This window comes from Numida meleagris, chromosome 2, assembly GCF_002078875.1.
Source record: "Numida meleagris isolate 19003 breed g44 Domestic line chromosome 2, NumMel1.0, whole genome shotgun sequence".
In the NCBI taxonomy this organism is placed as follows: domain Eukaryota; kingdom Metazoa; phylum Chordata; class Aves; order Galliformes; family Numididae; genus Numida; species Numida meleagris.
The window spans coordinates 23,778,150-23,796,536 of NC_034410.1; the positions used below are offsets into that span (position 1 = coordinate 23,778,150).

Genomic DNA, 18,387 nt, shown 5'->3' on the forward strand with positions numbered 1-18,387 from the left:
GCATGTGTACTTCAAGAGGCGTACATCTGTATGCTTTAATCCTAGTATTTCTGCAGATACTAATGCCTCAGGTCAGTAACAGACTGCACTGTGCTGTGCACTGTATGGATGAACATGACAATCTCCTGAAGTGTCTGCAATCTAAACACGCAAGACAGAAGGTGACGCATTGCATGTTCAGCAATGGATAAGGAGTGCAAGAAGCAACGCTTGCTAATTTGAGAGGAAGTATTTAGGTTTCAGCAGCTGTGTATCCACTGAAGCCTCTTGGCAAATCAGGAGCTGTGCTGTGCTGAATTTACAGGAGGCTGCTCCAGAGCATCGCCCCATGACAACTGAATGCAGCGGTGCAGCAGTGGTGATCAGCACTGAGCTTCAGCCAGTCACAGTGGTGCCGGAAGGCATCTGCCATCTCCATGGCTGGGAGGAGATGCTGTAACTTGAACATTTCGGGGGTCAAAAGGAAGAGAGATTTGGTTGTAGCTTGGGCATGAAGATTCAGAAAAGGAGGTGCTGAATGCCAGGATCAGACTTGGTCCTGGGAGACAAAAGTGGTATGGGTGTCCCAAAAGAGCCAGCTAGAGAAGGCAAGAAGGCTGTGGAAATTAAGAAATCTGGCTGGGTGAAATACATGTAAAATTGGTTCCATGGTGCAAAGTCATTACTCCTTGAAGACCGTTGGTGAAAGCAATTAAATCAAGGTGGTAAACTTTTCCAGAGATCTGAGAAAAAGTAGTTGGAAACTTCTTCATTGATTTTAAGAGCATTTGAACTCCGTTACTTCAAGAAGTGTCACTTTTTTTGAATTCACAGAGATGTTCAAGCAGGAGCCAACCTTTCTTTTAACCGTCAGTTCTATGATGAGCATTGGTCAAAGCATCGTGTTGTCACCTGTATGGATTGGTCTCTGCAGGTAAGATGTGAAGCTGGTAGATATGTTTCTATATGACTTCCAGTGTCTTCCTAAAAAAATATGGCCAGCATCATTTTTGCAGAATGAACGCATGTTTCTCCACAATGGAGAGTAGCGGGAATTTGTCAATTTTTTTTTTTTTTAATATATGCTACTTGATCTTCAAAGTCAGAATTTTGTATTAAAAATATAGGTTAAAAAACCTACCAAGAGTAAAGGACTCTCTTTTTTTCCTCCCCTCTCTAGTCCTTCATCACATGAAATTCCTTTTAGGACAGAAGCTTTAAAATTATATTAATGAAAAATAATTAACTAAATAATTAACATTTCATTTTAATGAACAGTTATAAATAATATATTAAAATAAAACAAGAATAAAATTTTATTTTTTTTATGTACTAACATTCAAAATGTAAAAGTACCTGAGCAACCTGAAAAGATCAAAAAGAGGTCTTTCTGAAAATGCTGGGTCCTCTCTTCAAGTTACGAAAGAGGACACTGCAGCTGCACAGGGAGCATGCTGAAGTAACGTGCCTGGAAGCTATCCAAGTTCTGCACACCACAAAGTACTGTCATATTGCAAATGAAAACTGACTGGAGAGCTGCTTCAGCTTCCCCAAACCAATACAGCCACATCAGCAGCACAGAGAAACCAGGTTAATTAGTTACTCTGTTGGAGAGCTGGGATTAGTATGCACACATCACCACAGGTCCTGTCAAATTTGTTTGGTTCCAGTTTCATACCAGCTGTCCCTCATCCTCTCTGCTTCAATCCCTGTTAGCCTGATCCTAGGTGTCAGCCTGGAGCAAAGCAGCTGGTTTCCTTGGGAAAGGAACCAGGGAGCCTCTGCTCCAGGGTCCGTGGTTCAGATATAATTAAATTGCTCCAGGAGAACATAGACTTGTGCCTGTGGTGTGTTTGTACTGAGGAGAGGATAAGTAGCACAGGACACAGTGATTCTTGTATCCAGCTCTATTGCCTTTCCCTTGAAATGACCACAGGTCTGCTTCCATCACTCTGGGTGCTTCTCAGGGAGTGTGGCAGCAGGCTGCATGGAGGAGGCCATGCAAGCCTGACCAGGGCTGGGGCTGTGCGCACAGCAGCCCACTGCAACTTGTTCCATGTGTGCAAAGGCTGCTTGTGATAGCCAGCTCATGCCCCATGTGCAAAAGGAAGGATTTATCTCTTTGCTATTGTACAAAATGTCAGCTTAAGGACAGGTACGCACTGGTGTGATGTGGGTGGCCTATAAGCACATATGGATTTCCACAGAAATCAAATATAAGCCTGAGGAAACACTTATCTTAGGTTGTTCACTTGTTCAGAGGCTGGAAATTACATGGAATTCTTATCTGATGTTTTCCTAACAGGCAGCTCTGACTGTATTCCCAGGGCAGCAAGAAAAAAAGCCGCCTCAGAAGAGCGCTGCCAAATGTAATTGCTCAGCCCCTGGGGCACGGAGACATGTTCTGCTTCCCACCTCTTTGTTCCAGGGTGGCCCCTCCTGCCTTCCCCTCCGTTAACTCCTCATGCTCAGCTTGCTGTCACCCTGCAGGGGCTTCTGTGTGCTGGGGCTCCTCTGCACTGTCCCTGGCCTGGGAAGAGGCACCAGGCCTCCCTGACTTGCCCCGAGGTTTGCAGTGCGGCTGGGACTGGAGCCAGCTGGAGGCCTTTCACCTGACCACTAGCTCTGCTTCTCACACACGCTGCAGGCCATGGCGGTGTCCAGTGTGCCAAAGGACAGCTCAAACAGTCATGGGAACTGCGGAATACATTGCTCAATGTTCTGTGATAGAACTGTTGCTGCAAAACATCCTGGGGGCAAATAAAAGCTTATTTCAACAAAGGGGCTTGATGCATTGATTAAACAAGTTATTCTGTTCCTAGTCGCATGTAAAATACAGTCCCAAACATGTGTGATCATTCATACCACCAGCCCCTTGATTCTTTGTGGAGCAAAGGGAAGATTGACTCAATCCTTCATCAAGGAACTGAGGGAAAAGCCGGGCAGAGTGAATGTAAACAGAGCATGGGATCACCTTGCTTTGTCTGTGAGGAGGTAACAGCTTGCCTGAAGCCAGGAAAGCTACAGCCACAGGGTCATTGCTGCATCCTCTTGACTCTCAGGCAGCAGCCCTAAATGCTTTTTCATACTGCAGCATTTCCATGCTGTTCTCAGCTGTGGTCTGGGACAGATGGATGCCCAGTGAGGACTGAACAGCTGTAAATGCAAGTTGGTGGAGCAGTCCAGTGGATTTATGGTGATGCACTTGGCTCCATTCTTGAAGAGTCAAAAGGCTTTTCTTAGCACTGCCCAGCTGGATGTGACCCTGGTGTCTGTACACCTGAAACTGTGTTACCAGTCTGTTGCATAAACCTTGATTGCAAAACCTATGTATAGACTAGCAAGGTTTGAGTCAGTGTTTGTTTATGGCCAGATGCGCTGCCAACCAGAACATGCTCACTAAACTCTCCAGAAGCATGAACAAACCCCAAAGAGCCTGTAAACTTGTGCCCATGACTGCTCATGTCCTGTCTCCTGCTGTGAAGGGCTTGGCACTTCTGCCTGCCGAGGTCACTACCCCTTCAATAGCATGGGCTCAGCTGCTTGCCCAAATGGTACCTGACCTGCTTGGTGAAAATGAGACTTGCTGGCAAAAGCCTTCTGCAGATGCTGCTTCCTTGGACCAGGGCCAGTATGGAATGAGAAGGTTCAAAGGAGAAGCTAAGCTTGCTGTTCAGCAGTGGTTATAATCTCTGTCATGGGAGAGAAAAGAGAGAGCTGAGAGGGCATGTGAGCAGAGGAGGGCAAGCTGGTGCACCTAGAGACTGAGTGGGATCAACCCACCTTTGGGTCTCTGAGTTCTGGAGGAGGTAGAAGAGGTAGTTTCTCTGGTTCATGTTCTAAGTCTCAGAAATGGTTTGGGTGCCCTTTCAAGCGGTGCCACCAGCCAGGCTCTGGTGGAATGTAGGTGCCCCCACATCAGAGCCACCTTCTTCCAAAAAGGGGAAGAGGCAGCTGTGGTGGCCACACACCATTGTTGGTCCTTCCACCCATGAGTCCAAGATCTGACTCAGATCTTACATGGAATGATAGTTTGAATAGAACAATCATCAGCTCCATGATGTATTATCCATGGAAATGTACCAAAGTGGGAAAGAAGAGTTGCTGATGGCAAAAATTACAGCTGTATGCATTATTTCTTCCAAATGGATTTTGAGATCAGAGGGCATCAAGACACATTGGTAATGACAGAAAAGAGTGTTCGTAATTTTTAAAATGCCTGGTATGGACCAAATTCATAGCTCCCAGAGCATCGCTGGCAGTTCCTTTGTCCTGCTTCCTTTACATCTACCAGCTGCTCTGTTCCCCTATGAAGTGGTGAATGGTTTGGCAGGAACTTACCTGGGAAAGACAATGACAATGACTTGCAATTATTATTGGGAAATTTTGAATGAAAGCATTCCTAGTTTACAAGAGGAGGGTGTGGGACCCACAAACTGGGGCTGCTAGATCATTGGTCTCCCAGAATCCGTGTGCTCTTCTCCAGACGTGTCATAAGGTCCGTTACCCTACCTGGACTATTTAGAGGGAAGGACACATTACCAGAGGTGTGGGGTGTCAGAAATACAGGAAATATATTATGTATATGTATATATATGTATATGCACACAGAACAAATATATATGTGTGTAGTACATATCTACTTATATACATCAGTGGATAACGTGTGCACTAGAAAATATGAATCTGATTTCAGAGCGCTCATTGGAACAGTCTTACTGAGTCAGTGGAATTGGATGTCACCCTGAGCTTTACCAGATGACCTCACCGTCTTGCAAAATTGAGCAAAATTTGTTTGCTATTTGAATCATCTGAAAGAGCTTTCAGGTTGTTTCTATGTATAAGTGAATACGAAGAGTGCACACTGAAATTAGAAGGAATAGTTTTCTGAGATGTTGAAGAATTGTGAGTTTCAGAATAAGTGCTATACTCACACTGGTTTTACTATCAAAATCAATTAAGGCAATGATTCTGAAGAAATGGTTAAGCAAATACACGACAATTGCTCAAACTTTCAGATTTTTCCTTTTAACTGAATTCCTTGCTCTACTTCCCTTTATAAATATCCTGTTAGTTGTCTTTTCTGAGAATCATATGCAGAAAATAATGTTGCCTTTGTGGTATGTGAGAATAACTGATACAGAGCAAGGAGCAGGGGCTTTAAGGACATCAGGGACAAGTAAAATGTAAAACCACAATGTAGCAAAATACTGTGATTGAACTTGCATGTATTATAATGTCTTTATCAATGACATAGACGATGGAATCGAGTGTACCCTCAGCAAGTTTGCAGATGACACCAAGCAGAGCGGTGCAGTCGATACACTGGAAGGAAGGGAAGCCATCCAGAGGGACCTGGACAGGCTGGACAAGTGGGCCCACGAGAACCTAATGAGGTTCAACAAGGCCAAGTGCAGGGTGCTGCACTTGGGCCAGGGCAATCCCAGGTATTTATACAACCTGGGGGAAGAAGTACTTGAAAGCAGCCCTGCGGAGAGGGACTTCGGGGTCCTGGTGGACAAGAAGCTGGACATGAGCCAGCAGTGTGCGCTGGCAGCCCGGAGGGCCAACTATATTCTGGGCTGCATTAAAAGAGGAGTGGTCAGCAGGGAGAGGGAGGTGGTGGTCCCCCTCTACTCGGCTCTTGTGAGGCCCCATCTGGAGTACTGTGTCCAGGACTGGGGCCCCCAGCACAAGAAGGACGTGGAGCTCTTGGAACGAGTGCAGAGGAGGGCGACCAAGATGATCAGAGGGCTGGAGCACCCTGGGAACTGGGCTTGTTTAGTTTGGAGAAGAGAAGGCTCCGGGGAGACCTCATTGTGGCCTTCCAATACTTGAAGGGAGCGTATAAACAGGAGGGGGATTGATTGTTTGTGAGGGTGGATAGCGATAGGACAAGGGGGAATGGTTTTAAGCTGAGACAGGGGAGATGTAGGTTAGATATTAGGAGGAAGTTTTTCACACAGAGGGTGGTGATGCACTGGAACAGGTTGCCCAGGGAGGTTGTGGATGCCCCATCCCTGGAGGCATTCAAGGCCAGACTGGACGTGGCTCTGGGCAGCCTGGTCTAGTGGTTGGCGACCCTGCACTTGGCAGGGGGGTTGAGACTCAATGATCTTTGAGGTCCTTTTCAACCCAAGCCATTCTATGATTCTATGATTCTATGATTCTATGATTCTATGATTCTATGATTCTATGATTCTATGATTCTATGATAATTAAAACCAGATATTCCATATGCAGGGTGAGATTATTTCTCTCTCATCTGATTTTGCATACTTTCTTTATCATCCATCTTATTTCATTCTCTTTTTTGTTTTTTCCTAGTACCCTGAGTTGATGGTTGCATCTTATAACAATAATGAAGATGCTCCACATGAGCCTGATGGAGTAGCCTTGGTATGGAACATGAAGTTCAAGAAAACCACACCAGAATATGTTTTCCATTGTCAGGTAAGAAAGAGGAAGCCATTAATTTCATGGTAGACAAAACAAAGTTTACTACGTGGTGCATCTGCCCCAGTGTTTATATGAAGAAGCTAAGGTTAAAAATAAGCATTTTTTGGAAAAAGTACAAGCAGCAGTCCAATGTTTTGAGAAGGAATCCAGCCTTCTTGAACAATACTGCAAGCCTGTCAGGGACTGTGTGTCATTCTTTGTCTATTTAAAACAGTTCCTAAGAGATTTAGTTTATAAAGCCCTTGCACTTATGAAGTAACTGTGGTGTACCACTTCCTCATCCTCATCCAAACAGCAACATATGCTTTCCCACCCACGTTAGCTTCCTTGCATCCTTGCCTTGGCTCTGCTCAATATCATGTTCTGCCTTAAAAATTCTTAAGCACACTGTGCATTTCGGGACATGCATCTTACAGCTTGATAAAAACTGTCTCGATTACAAGGATTACTCCACCAATTCCCATTTGACTGTCCTTTATGCTAGCTGACCAGTATTTCACTTCACTCAATGCTACTTTATGACCATGCTGTTTTGGAAGTCTATGAGCCATTCAAAAATAGCTGGATGTTTTATTTCCATAGGTCTGTTTACTCTTCTTTTCCCACTTCTTTTCTGTGTGAAGTGGCACAGCCTTGTATTGACAGAAATGTCAATTGACATTGGCTCTCTCTCCATCAAACTGGCCAAATTGTGGAACAGGACTTGGGCCAAATTTCCAACCTCTTTATTAATATCCTTTTGTGGTAATTAAATACAGGACAGTGGCATTCAGAAAGCCATATGGAAAAGTTTCAGCAAGTAAAACTTAACAATCAGAGATTAGTAAAATGCAGATTTTTCTGCGGTAAAAATTGCTTTTCTTGGAAGGATATGTATTACCTGGCTAATTGTGTAAGCTAAGTGTCATTTTACATTCAAGGACCAAACATCTTTTTGAACTAAGTTTCTGTTTGGACTTGGGTACATTATCAGATGTAACGTAGTGGGAGGGAGTTGCTGGAATTGAAGTTACTGCTTCAACCCGATTAAGTAACCTTTAATTCTGGGCATGTTTTTCTAATTTGCCATGCTGAAAAACAACTTCAGAAGGAGTCTAGGCCTGCTCGGAAAAAAATGCCATATAGATTTATATATATACATGTATATGTGTGTGTGTGTGTATTACCTTTGAAATGAGAACTTGTATTTTTCTGGATATCATATTCAGTAGACTGATGTGTTCTTTCAGAATGCTTAAGATCTTAGCTCAGATCCCATGTTCAAATTCTTCTAGGATGTACATGCAGCTTGATGTTTTAAACAAAATATTCAAGAGAAGAGATACCCACTGCAGTTTTGGGAAGAATAATCTTTGAACTAGACTGATTTTGTGAGTTAATACCTAGATTCAGCTACTGAGTGCACGAAGGAGAGATTGACTACAGGTATAACAATAGTCTGTTAGTTAAAAAATGTGTCTAGTTTTTAAAGTCAGTACACTTAAACAAGGGGAGATATGACTCAATAAATTGAAAGCACTGAGACAGGCTGTATTTTCCATTAGAAAAACATACGTAGGGCAAAGTAATTGCTGAAGATTTGGCCTGGGTGGGCTTCTGTCTAATTCACCTATTCAGTTGCATGTTTCACTTTTTAGTATGGGAACCTTAAAGCCTGTGAATTTTGAGAGACGCGTGTGGTACTATGCTTTCACATACATCCTGGATTAATCATATTTCAGTGAAATGAAATCAGTTATTATGTTTGGGGAAAATATTTATTTTCTTGGTCAAACTGTCCACGGATAATTTGCATTATGAGTTTGTTAAGAGATGGAATCATGTTGGAATCACCATAATTAGGCTTCTGATATGTGGAATATCCTCTGCATCTCACATTGGACAAGGATACTCACATTATACAACGAGGGAAGCAAAAAGTATGAGACTTGGTCTCTTGAACAGAGGCTGAGGCTTTGTGCTAACTGACTCAGATGGAAAATGAGAAAAAAGATTTTCTTACCTCAAAGTCTGGAATTCAGTTATTCAGTTAGTGCAAACCTACTGTATTATTAGTTAGCCCCATAACATTTATATTACCATTTTGCAAAAGAAACATTCCCTGATTCAGTCATTCATCTAGGTCCTCTGTGAGACATGCTCAATTTTTCTTCAGCAATACATGGCCTTATGAGAGTCCAGCCCAGCAGATAGAGTTGAACATACCTTGGTGTTACAGCTGGGTTACCAAGATATGACAAACATACATTACTTGGAGCATATTTTCCCAGTAGATCTCTATTTACTTTTCCAAAGAGTTTCTATTAAAATGTGGTCTTAATAAACACTATGTGATTGTGACTAATCTTTTGCCTTTTGGTTTTTGAACTCAGAGTGAGATACAAACAAGTAGAAACTCATTTCAGATGTGACTATAGAGGAACTCCTGCAGGACTCTTCTTTGAAGCCATAGACTTCAATGGTTTATGAAGCCATTTCTCTACGAGAAATTCCACCTCAGGTGTTCCAGTGGCATCGGTAGAAATAGATATGTGAAATATCCCTGGAGAGTTGTTTAAACTTCAACAGGTAGAACTTTCAGTAATTTGACTTCTTGTGCACATTTGGTGAATTCCTGAAACTAAGTACCATGTTTTTTTTGCCTTTCCTGGTATATTACAAAGATTTAAATGAAATGATTGCCAAGGAATTTCTTCACTTTCTTTAACTTTTCCTGACTTTTTGTAATCTTACATAGGATCACCAAAATTGTCACTCAGACCAAAGGTCAGTCTTTCCCAACACCTTTGTCAAAAGTTGCCAGAAGCTATGGGCTTCAACTGAAGTTATCTGCCAGTCATGGCAGGCAATGATGTAAAAATCTACTAGTGATGAACTTTTTTTCCTAACTCCACTCAGAAAAGCATTTGATTTCAGTCCTCGAATGTGAGGGATGATGTATTCGCTAAATGTTTATCCCAGCTGTTGTCACAAATTATGTTACTGTTATGAAATTCTTGCACAGTTTAATCTCACATTAGGCTGTTGGCTCATTAATACAGCCTGGGTGGTAGAAAATTTCATAGCTCTCCAGTATGCTGTGCTACAGATACTGGGTTCAGTTTTAGTTAATGTGTATCAAGGGAAAAAAATGACCAGCAGGGCTTGTTCATCCTACTCACTAATTCATGTGAACTGTCATATAGAATCCTATCAAATCCTTTCTAAACAAAGCAGTCCTACTGGTTTCTACTTTTTCCTCCTGTGGAATACTTCTTTTCTTCTACTCATTTTGTTATTGCCCTTGTTTAGATTTTTGTGTTTCTGTTTTATCCAGTGATGTGCTGCCAGTATTTTAGCTGGGAGTCCCACAGATTTTTTCCTCTATAGCTCATCATACATCTCTTTACCACAAGACTCAAAATGGGAATGCAAGGAAGAGTGAGGGCTTGGCACTTTGTTCATTTGTTTTCCTATGCAAGCAAAAAAAATATTGTCTCAGAAGCATAATCAAAGTGAAAGGGTGATATCATTTGCCAAAGGAACGAATGCCCAATGCTTTCCTTAGGTACTGAGGAATAAATTGAGCATGTCTTTAATACTGTAGCATGCAGACGGAGAATTTCCTTGTAGGGAAAAGTCAGGGATGTCCTCTTCCCCCATGCTGGAGCATCACAAACTGTTGGTGTAATGCAGTGCATTCCAAAGGCAAAAACCAAGACTTTCAGAAGTACTTTATGAGGCCCTGTGGATGAGTCAGCCCTGGTTGGGTTGGTTTGGCAGTATCCAGAAAGGGAATGAATTCCAGCAAAGACATGGAAATCATATTGACTCTCCCCCAGTTTGGTGAGAGAATTTTGAGCAGTAGTTCACACTGTTTCTCTCAGCTACTGTTAGTCTGCATTTAGATGGGGGTGAAAAAAATGAAAATAGTATGGTGAAGTTATTGATGATATGATATTGAGCTCAACATGAGCTCAATCCTATATTGATTCATGCTGTGCATGAGGCTGGCTTTGGCTGTGATCATTTCTGTACTATTGATTGGTAGAGGAGCATCATATTATTTCTCAGTCTTACTCTCTTAGAAAATGCTTATGTGTCCCTTATATGTTTTTTCACTGAACATCAACAAGAAAAAAATCTACCTTACACTGCATTAATTAGGAGGATTGTTTGTAGTAAATTGCCCGGTTTTTATGTAATTACAGTCATCTCTGCCCATAGTGTTGCTCCTGTTTCTGGATAGGCTGATTTAAGCTTCCTAAGCCAAAGTGACCTAAAGAAGTATCTGAAATTTTGCATCAACATCGCTGATGGAGTGAGGTAAATGAGAACTCCAACTGTCTTTGCTCTGAACTGTGGACTTGAAGTCTGATCTTTTTGTACCCTCCCTTTTAGCAGAGCCTATAAGCATAGGTACAGTACTGGTCTTATACCAGATTTTCTAGCTTTTGAATTAGAGCAGATCTGCAGGGATGGAAGACAAGAGGGAAAGAAATAATCAGTGGGTCTAGGAGACTTGAAGATGCTACAAACCATTTCCTTTCTTCTGGAGTTGAAGAGAGGTTATTAAAGTTGGCTGAGGTATCTGGATGTGAGCTTCAAACATACGTCACTTCATGAAAGGAAAGGTAGAGAAATACAGCTATAGATACTAGTGCTGAGCAAATAAACTGCTTTCAATCTTAGTCTCTGATTTGGAGGACTCTGCATTGAGTTTGGAAGCTTTGATGAGTTCTGCTTTCTTACAACATATGTAATGACAGCAGGAACAACAACAACAACAACAAACCAACTACACTGATTTATTCTAGATTATTTCCTCATGTATTAATTTCCTCCTTCCAAATGTCTCAAAAAGGCAGTGGAAAGTACAAAGCTGACACTTAGAAGTAACTCCATGGAGTTTATTTTTAAGGAAGGAGAGCATATGTGAAGTAGCTTTTTCATTTGAGAAAGCAGTAAGCATTTATGAGTTCTCTCAAGAAGTCAGATTGACTTCTAGCATAATCACAAAAAGATTTCGGCAGTTTATCACTTTTAATAGCTGCAGCTATTTCTGTCCTTTTCCTAAAATGCCATGCAGTCAGATTTGCTTGGTTGGTTCCATCTTGTTGCTAAACTGTCAGGTTTTTTTTTTAATTATTTTGTGGGATATGGGGCTTGTGTTTTCTATTTTAATTTCAAGAAAAGCTGTCCATACTTGGAAAATATTGGTGGATTGGGTACAGAAATCAGCCACTCAACCGCACCGCAAAATGTTTCATTCTCCCCTATCTTTTTTGTAGTGGCTTCTATACACTGTCATTAAGTTATGTGTTTGACCACTCTTCATTGCTTATGCTAGTGTGGTCTTTCCGTTTTCAGCTGAATGGATGGAGTCAGAAATGTGCATCTCAGAATTAGATGCACTGAGGTAAGTGAAGGGCTGTATTTAGTGGCAGATATTGGCTGGAGTTGCCTTTTTTTTTTTTTCCTGATTTGGTTTCTTTGTTGTTGTCTGCCCTTTCAAAATCAACCTAAATTCCTTCAGATGTACTTTTTGCTCCAGCAGCCTGCCTCCTAAAGGTGCTGAGTGCCCAAATCCATGAGACTCATGTATGGATAAGGCTGCAGTAACAGCATATATGACTAATATCCTCCTTTTGCTCTTGTCCTTGAGTTTCCGTCACTCTGGAGGCCAAACCAGAGGTCAGTCCCTCCACAACTTTGAAGTAACAGAAGTATTACAAAAAATGTAGTTGTCAAGAAAGTATACCTGGAATTCTTGAAAAAAATAAGCAATTTTTGGTGATAATTGGTGTTTTTCCACAAGGACTTCCTCATTTTGTTCCTGCTAAGTTTCACGTAGGATTCAGTTCTTCAGAGTCAGAAGAATAGATGGACCCTAAGCCTTCCTTCAAGCTTTCCAGAGTTTCCCAAGTAAAATCAAGCAAGCCAAAGAAAACCTGCAGCGTTTCCAGCCCCAGAGATGATCTGCACAGTTCCTCAGTTTCTAGTGGGAGAGGGCACATGTGATCTGTCCTTAAAATGCTTCAAATCTCAAAGACATATGGCTCTGAGAAGGCTGCAAATTTTCCCCCAGAAAAGGTCTACAGAGGAGAGCTAGGTTTGATGAATTACCACTGCAATTTGGTGCGCATTAGGAGAATGAGAAATAAAATAGAGGTTCAGACTCCATTTAAGGGAAAACTTTTGCCCCATGAGGGCAGTCAAGCATTGAAGCAGGCTGTCCAGAGAGGTTTTGCAGCCCCCACTGTTGTCATTTTGAGACAGGCTGGAAGAAGCCCTAAGCAGCTTGGTCTAATCTTACAGTTGTCCCTGCTTTGAGCAGGAGGTTGGACTGGAGATCTCCTGAGGTCTTATTTAACCTGAATTATCTTGTGATCCTAAACATGAAGTTCTCTGGTAAGTGGACCCTTGAATGTCTGATTGTGAAGATGCTGAGGCAACTCTCATACTGGAAATGCTCTGGGGCCCAAGGACCCAAATTTGTTGGAGAATTTCTGTAATACATATCCAAACGCTGGAAAATGGAACCAGGCTTCTTCATAGACCTAAAGATTGTTTTGTTTTCATTCCTGTTTCTTTCCTTTGTGCACCATTGGTAAGATGATCTTTGTAGAGCTGAGTAGAGCTCTTCTTTGCCTGTTCCACAGGACACAGTGCTGGTACTACACTTGTGTTTATGTAGTCATTTGCACACTGTCATGATCCATGGAGATGCATAGGTGCACAGTTTTGCATTTAAATTTGGGGGAATTTCTAACTATGCTACTAGGAGAGAGAAGTTTCAACTATGGCTAGTGACAGAAGGATACATTTATTCTTGTTCTTATTTTAAAACTCTTTTTTTTTTTTCACTGTCCTGTCGTGTTTGTCCCAACAGGAACACAGAGCATGTCTTGTGCTATGAGGATTTCAGTAAGCAAGAGCCCATGTCTTTCCTCTTAGACTTTGTTTTTACACTCTTCCTCCTGTTCTCAGCTGACTGGTGTTTGCACCACTTCTAGCCTTTGGCAATTAAAAATAAGTATTGTTTGGCCTAAGATTACTGCTCCAGGACTTGTGGAGAGATTGTGTGTGAGTCAGTAGAAGTTACACCCACGCATCCAGAAGATGAATGTAGACTTTGAAAAATACTTTTCACGCTCCTAGGTGAGCTGCCTTCAGCAGTGATGTAGAGGGGACAAAGGACCAGATGTACAAGGGATAGTTTCTTGGATACTACTGAGCTCAGAGTCATCACTGGAGGAGGACAAAAAAAGGCATTGGAAATGTGTAAATGTATGTTCTGGTTTGGGTGCCACAGTGTCTTATCCAGTCCTGAGATCACCAGTAACAAAAGCCCCTTCCTGCTTTATTGCTAAAATGCCACAGCTGTTAATGTGGCCGCTAGTGGCAGCTCAAGAAAAAGTATGCCATGTTTTCCTCATAGCCTTTCAATCCGAATCTCTCCTAAAACTGACTATTTTCACACAAAACCAAATCATGATATTTTTCATAGTAACGGTGAAGAGAAGATAAGCATAGGTGTCTAGACAGAAGGGATGTGAACTGGATGCAGAGAGTTGTGTGCATTTCCTGGAATTCACCTTTTTCTTTCCTACCCCTTAGCAAAGCTGAGTTTTTTTCCATGATGACTTTGATCTATTGTTATCTTGTGCATAACCCTGAAAAGCAACACTCCCATCAAAGCTGAGGTGTACATTATAACAGCATAATTGTATGCCATATCCCATCGATCTGTGAAATGACTGCTCATACAAAAGGTGGGTGCAATTTCCCGATTAGTAATTAACATTCTGAATTACGTGAGAACTGTTTATGCATAGAATGTCTGCTAGCATCAGAATGTTCCCGTGCTTAGCAGAATACTTGCCATAGATTGTCTTCCTCATTTGAAACTAAGATTTTAATTATGAATCAAACAATTAGGAAATTACACTTTTTTTTTTTTTTTTTGTAGATTTTAGGCAGTTCCTGCTTCTAGTCTTTTTTGGAGAGAATAGAGTGTCATACACTTAAATTATATGCTGCCACTACTATCTATAGCGTTATGCTTTTGGTATATTTTAAAACAGTGATTTGTAATGTATCTGTACTTAAATATACTGTTCCTTTTCTTGAAGTTCATGCATTCTTCCTTTCAGATCCAATATAAAGAATGTGTTGGCCAATCTTGATACGACAGGTGCAGATTTTTACGAGTGGTATGCAGGCTCTTTTTTATCACTGGTGAAAATGCATAGCTAATGGTGGTGACTATGTTGAAAAATAGCGATTTGTGGCTGAGATTTTGCTCTATAAAACGGTGTTATTGTGCTTGTGGAATCTGTTGTAGTTTCCATGGAAACAAATAGGAGGCATTACTTTCAGAGCAACCTATGCACATTTCTGAATTACTGGCATCTAATATGCAATATTCAAATATGATGCAATTTGCAGAAAACTTAACCTTTGAATTTGCAGAGTTAGACATGCTGTATTTTTAAACTTTAGCTAGCTAAGGAAGAAAAAAAATATCTCAGTCAAAAACTGCATTTCATAAGAGAAAATTGTAGTGATATTAATGATTTGCCAAAACCTCAAGCAGTGACAAAATCCACAGTGTCCTGGAAGAGATGCCTTTCCAAAACCATTCCTTTGCAGATGGCTTAGATTATTGATACTTACAAACACACTACATTATTCGTCCCACTTAAATTTTGAAAAACTCTGTTGATAAAAAGTGCAAATTTGTCTTACTATCCCAAAATCACGGGCAAAAAATATCACCAAATTCCTGCAATTGTTCCTGAAGGTTTTTTATAGGTTAGTAGTTGTTGACATGGTTACATTTCAACATGACCTAGCATAAAATATTTTAAGAAGAAGAGAGGAAGGAAGGAAAATAGAACATTACTTTCCTTTGTTGATGTGAGCATTACATTTTAAAGTTTTTCTTGTATATCTGAAACTCCCAGCGTTAAAAGGGTTTGGAGTGCACAAGAAATACAGAATCAGATGGGAAGTCAGTAAGTCATAGGGATCCTTCCACAGAATGTTTTTTTCATAAAGGATATTAAATAACATGCAATTCCCCATTGGCACTGAAAATGATAGATAAACAGCCGTAGGCATGACTTTTCTATTTGGGTTCTGCAACTGTTCTCAGTGCAAGCTACTTGCAATGGAGAGTACATTTGGTCCAAATTCAAGAAAATTATTTCACCTCATGATTCTTGTCTCTGTGGGAGCGCTGTGTGAGGAGTGAAGCCTCTTTCTGTGTTACCTGGCACAAAATATAAAACAGTTACTCTTCTAAAGTGCTGTAAAAGGCCCCACAAACCAACGAATCCATCATTACAGCCTGGGATTTGACTGTCCTCTGCCTTAGGTCTAAAATCAAGCTTTCCACCCTCTGCCCCCATGGCTGGGTGACTGACAAGTAGTTCCCTGAAAAGAACTTTTGTATTCGGGCAACATTGATTTAATGATGATTAACACTCCATGCTTCCCACAAAGGGAAAGTAGAAGCACGTGCTGACTGCCTGAGACACTGATATTATCCTTGGAAGACTTTTCATGTGGGGTAGAGAGTCTTCTGGAAACTGGCAAAAAGGGCAGTCTCTGTCAGCCCCTGTAACAATTCTTCCTGTACAAACACTACTCTGCATAACGATGCTATATTTGCTGTCGCTACAACGATTATAAAAAGTGAACCTTTCTTAGTAATAAGTGCCTGTGTGAAGTAATTTTTGTGATTCATTATATGGTTCAGCCAACTAGCAGGACCTTGCATGTGAACAAAGTGAGATGTGAAATTTCAGGAAACTAAGGTTTGTATGGAGAAAGAGTTATTACAAATAGGGAGTGTAATGGGAAGTAGTCTTGTATTTCTGCGTGGCCTTAGCTGCTTCCTAATGCTCTATGGCTGCAGAGCCATACTCATATCAGAATTGGTACAGTAATATACCGTATGAGAGAGTGCAAAAGCAGCTGTTCTTGAATTGATTCTTAAATACAGACTTTCCTATAGTTCTGCATTTCTACTAGATAGCTGTTTATTTGCGCCTCTCCGTCTCTCAATCCTCATATCTATGTGCAATGTTTAATTAATTTTCAATTATTTCCAATTATGTAGTGACACTACTTATAAATGATACAAAAGTGAAAGTGATGGATTTGGGCAAACATAATAGCCTGTCAGTCTTCACTAGAAGCTACAATTAAATCAAAAAGATAAGAAGAGATTACTGTAATTATTTTGACAGTGAACTGATAGAAGTTTGCCCAAGTGACACAGACTACAGAGTACAAAATGCCAATTGCTTAGGAACAAGTATATAAGATATAACATTGACCCTTTGCTCCCTTAGGACTTCCTGCTGAAGTTACCTCATAGTTTTATCCAGGGTCAGGCAAAGCTCTACTCAGTCAAAGACTTGTAGTCTCCTTAATGAGTAAGAAGGGTCTGGTAAATAGAAATTTGTTCAGTTTTTGGCTCCCCAGAGCAAGAGAGACATGGACACACTGGAGTGAGTCCAGTGGATGGCCATTAAGATGATGAAGGGACTGGAGTATCTCTGCTGTGAGGAGAAGCTGAGAGAGCTGGGGAAAGGAAGGCTTGCTCCTCACTCCATTTGTGTATCTGATGGGGGAGTAAAGAAGATGTCTGTTTTCAGTGGTGCCCAGTGACAGAACAAGAGGCCGAAGGCACAACTCAAAATAAAGGAATCTGTGTTAAGAAAAAGCTCCTTTACTGTGAGGTTGACTGAGCACTGGCACAGGTTGCCTGGAGAGGTCATGGAGTCTCCATTCACCCAAAGTCTGAGCAACCTGCACTAGGTGACCCTGCTCTGAGCAAGGGGTTGGGCTAGACAATTTCCAGAGATGCCCTCCAGCCTTTGCAGTCAAGTGATTCTGTCTCTGATGTTTTATGCTCCCTTTCCCTTCCATGTAACTGACATTGTGCAGAAGTCAGCTGGGCCTTGACTGTCTCTAATTCTACAGATTCTTCTAGAATCAGCTGAATGTGAGGGCCTCCTTCCTTCCTTCTGAAAGGAGGTCAGTGGTTCTCTGAAGTCCTTAATCAAGAAAGGCTGTTTAGGAAAGCACTTACCAATTTGCTTAGCTATGAGTGGGCTCTTGAGTCACTGAAGTCACAAGAGATTTGAAGTGTTGTCTACAATTATTTTCATGAATAAACATCCTTCTGATACAGGATGGACTTAAGCAAACTTATTTCCTCAGCTGGGGCTCTGAAGTTTTCTTAGTCTAATACGTTCAACCCTCTGACCATGCTCGTGACCTGTGCATTATTGAGGGCGGGGAGAGCAGTCAGACTGAGTGCTACACTTCAGATTAATTTGCAACTCTCTTATAAGCAGCTGTGACTACGATGCCCAGCTTCACAGGCTGAGTTGTAGATAATTGTTCTTGCAGCACTTGTGCTGGCTTCTAATTCATCTCTGGCTGCACAAAGTTTGATTGAACAAATGCATGGTTTGGGGAACTGCTGCCATAGAAACACCAAGTTGACATCACAGCTCACAAACAACTCATGTTTCTATTCCTGTTCTCTGTGGCTGGAATTTGCTGTCTCTGCATGCTCTGTAAAGCCCAACTCTGGTATTTCCAGAACTTGCCATCAAGTGATCGTTTGTTTTGCTTTCTCTGTGATTAGAGTCCAGAATACATTAAGGTATGAGGTGACAGACATCAAGAGCAGTCTTCTTTGCTACAGTTGTATGAGAGGTCAGTGACTTAAGATGCAGTCTGGTCCCCTGGAAGACTGGTGGGCACCTTTGCATTTTGTATTTTTTTTTTTTAATTTTAATAAAAATTACTGTAGGCCAGATGTTGGAAGATGTTTAAAGTGTCTTTATCCATTCTGAGGGGTAGGCATAGGGGTGGACTTGAACAAGTTATGTGAGCAAATAAGGTGTTCTTTAGGCAAAACAGTGACAACATAGAGCTGAATCT

General features: G+C 41.3%; 1 protein-coding gene across 4 annotated transcripts in view; it reads left to right on the plus strand.

Annotated features, from left to right (window-relative positions):
- DYNC1I1 (dynein cytoplasmic 1 intermediate chain 1) overlaps positions 1-18,387 on the plus strand; it is a gene marked incomplete in the record, with an annotated part of 184,853 nt that overhangs the window by 107,159 nt on the left and 59,307 nt on the right. For all 4 annotated transcript variants that reach the window (XM_021388558.1, XM_021388560.1, XM_021388559.1 and 1 more), the window contains 2 exon segments: positions 814-913; positions 6,307-6,432. In XM_021388558.1, the coding sequence (XP_021244233.1) occupies positions 814-913; positions 6,307-6,432 (226 nt within the window).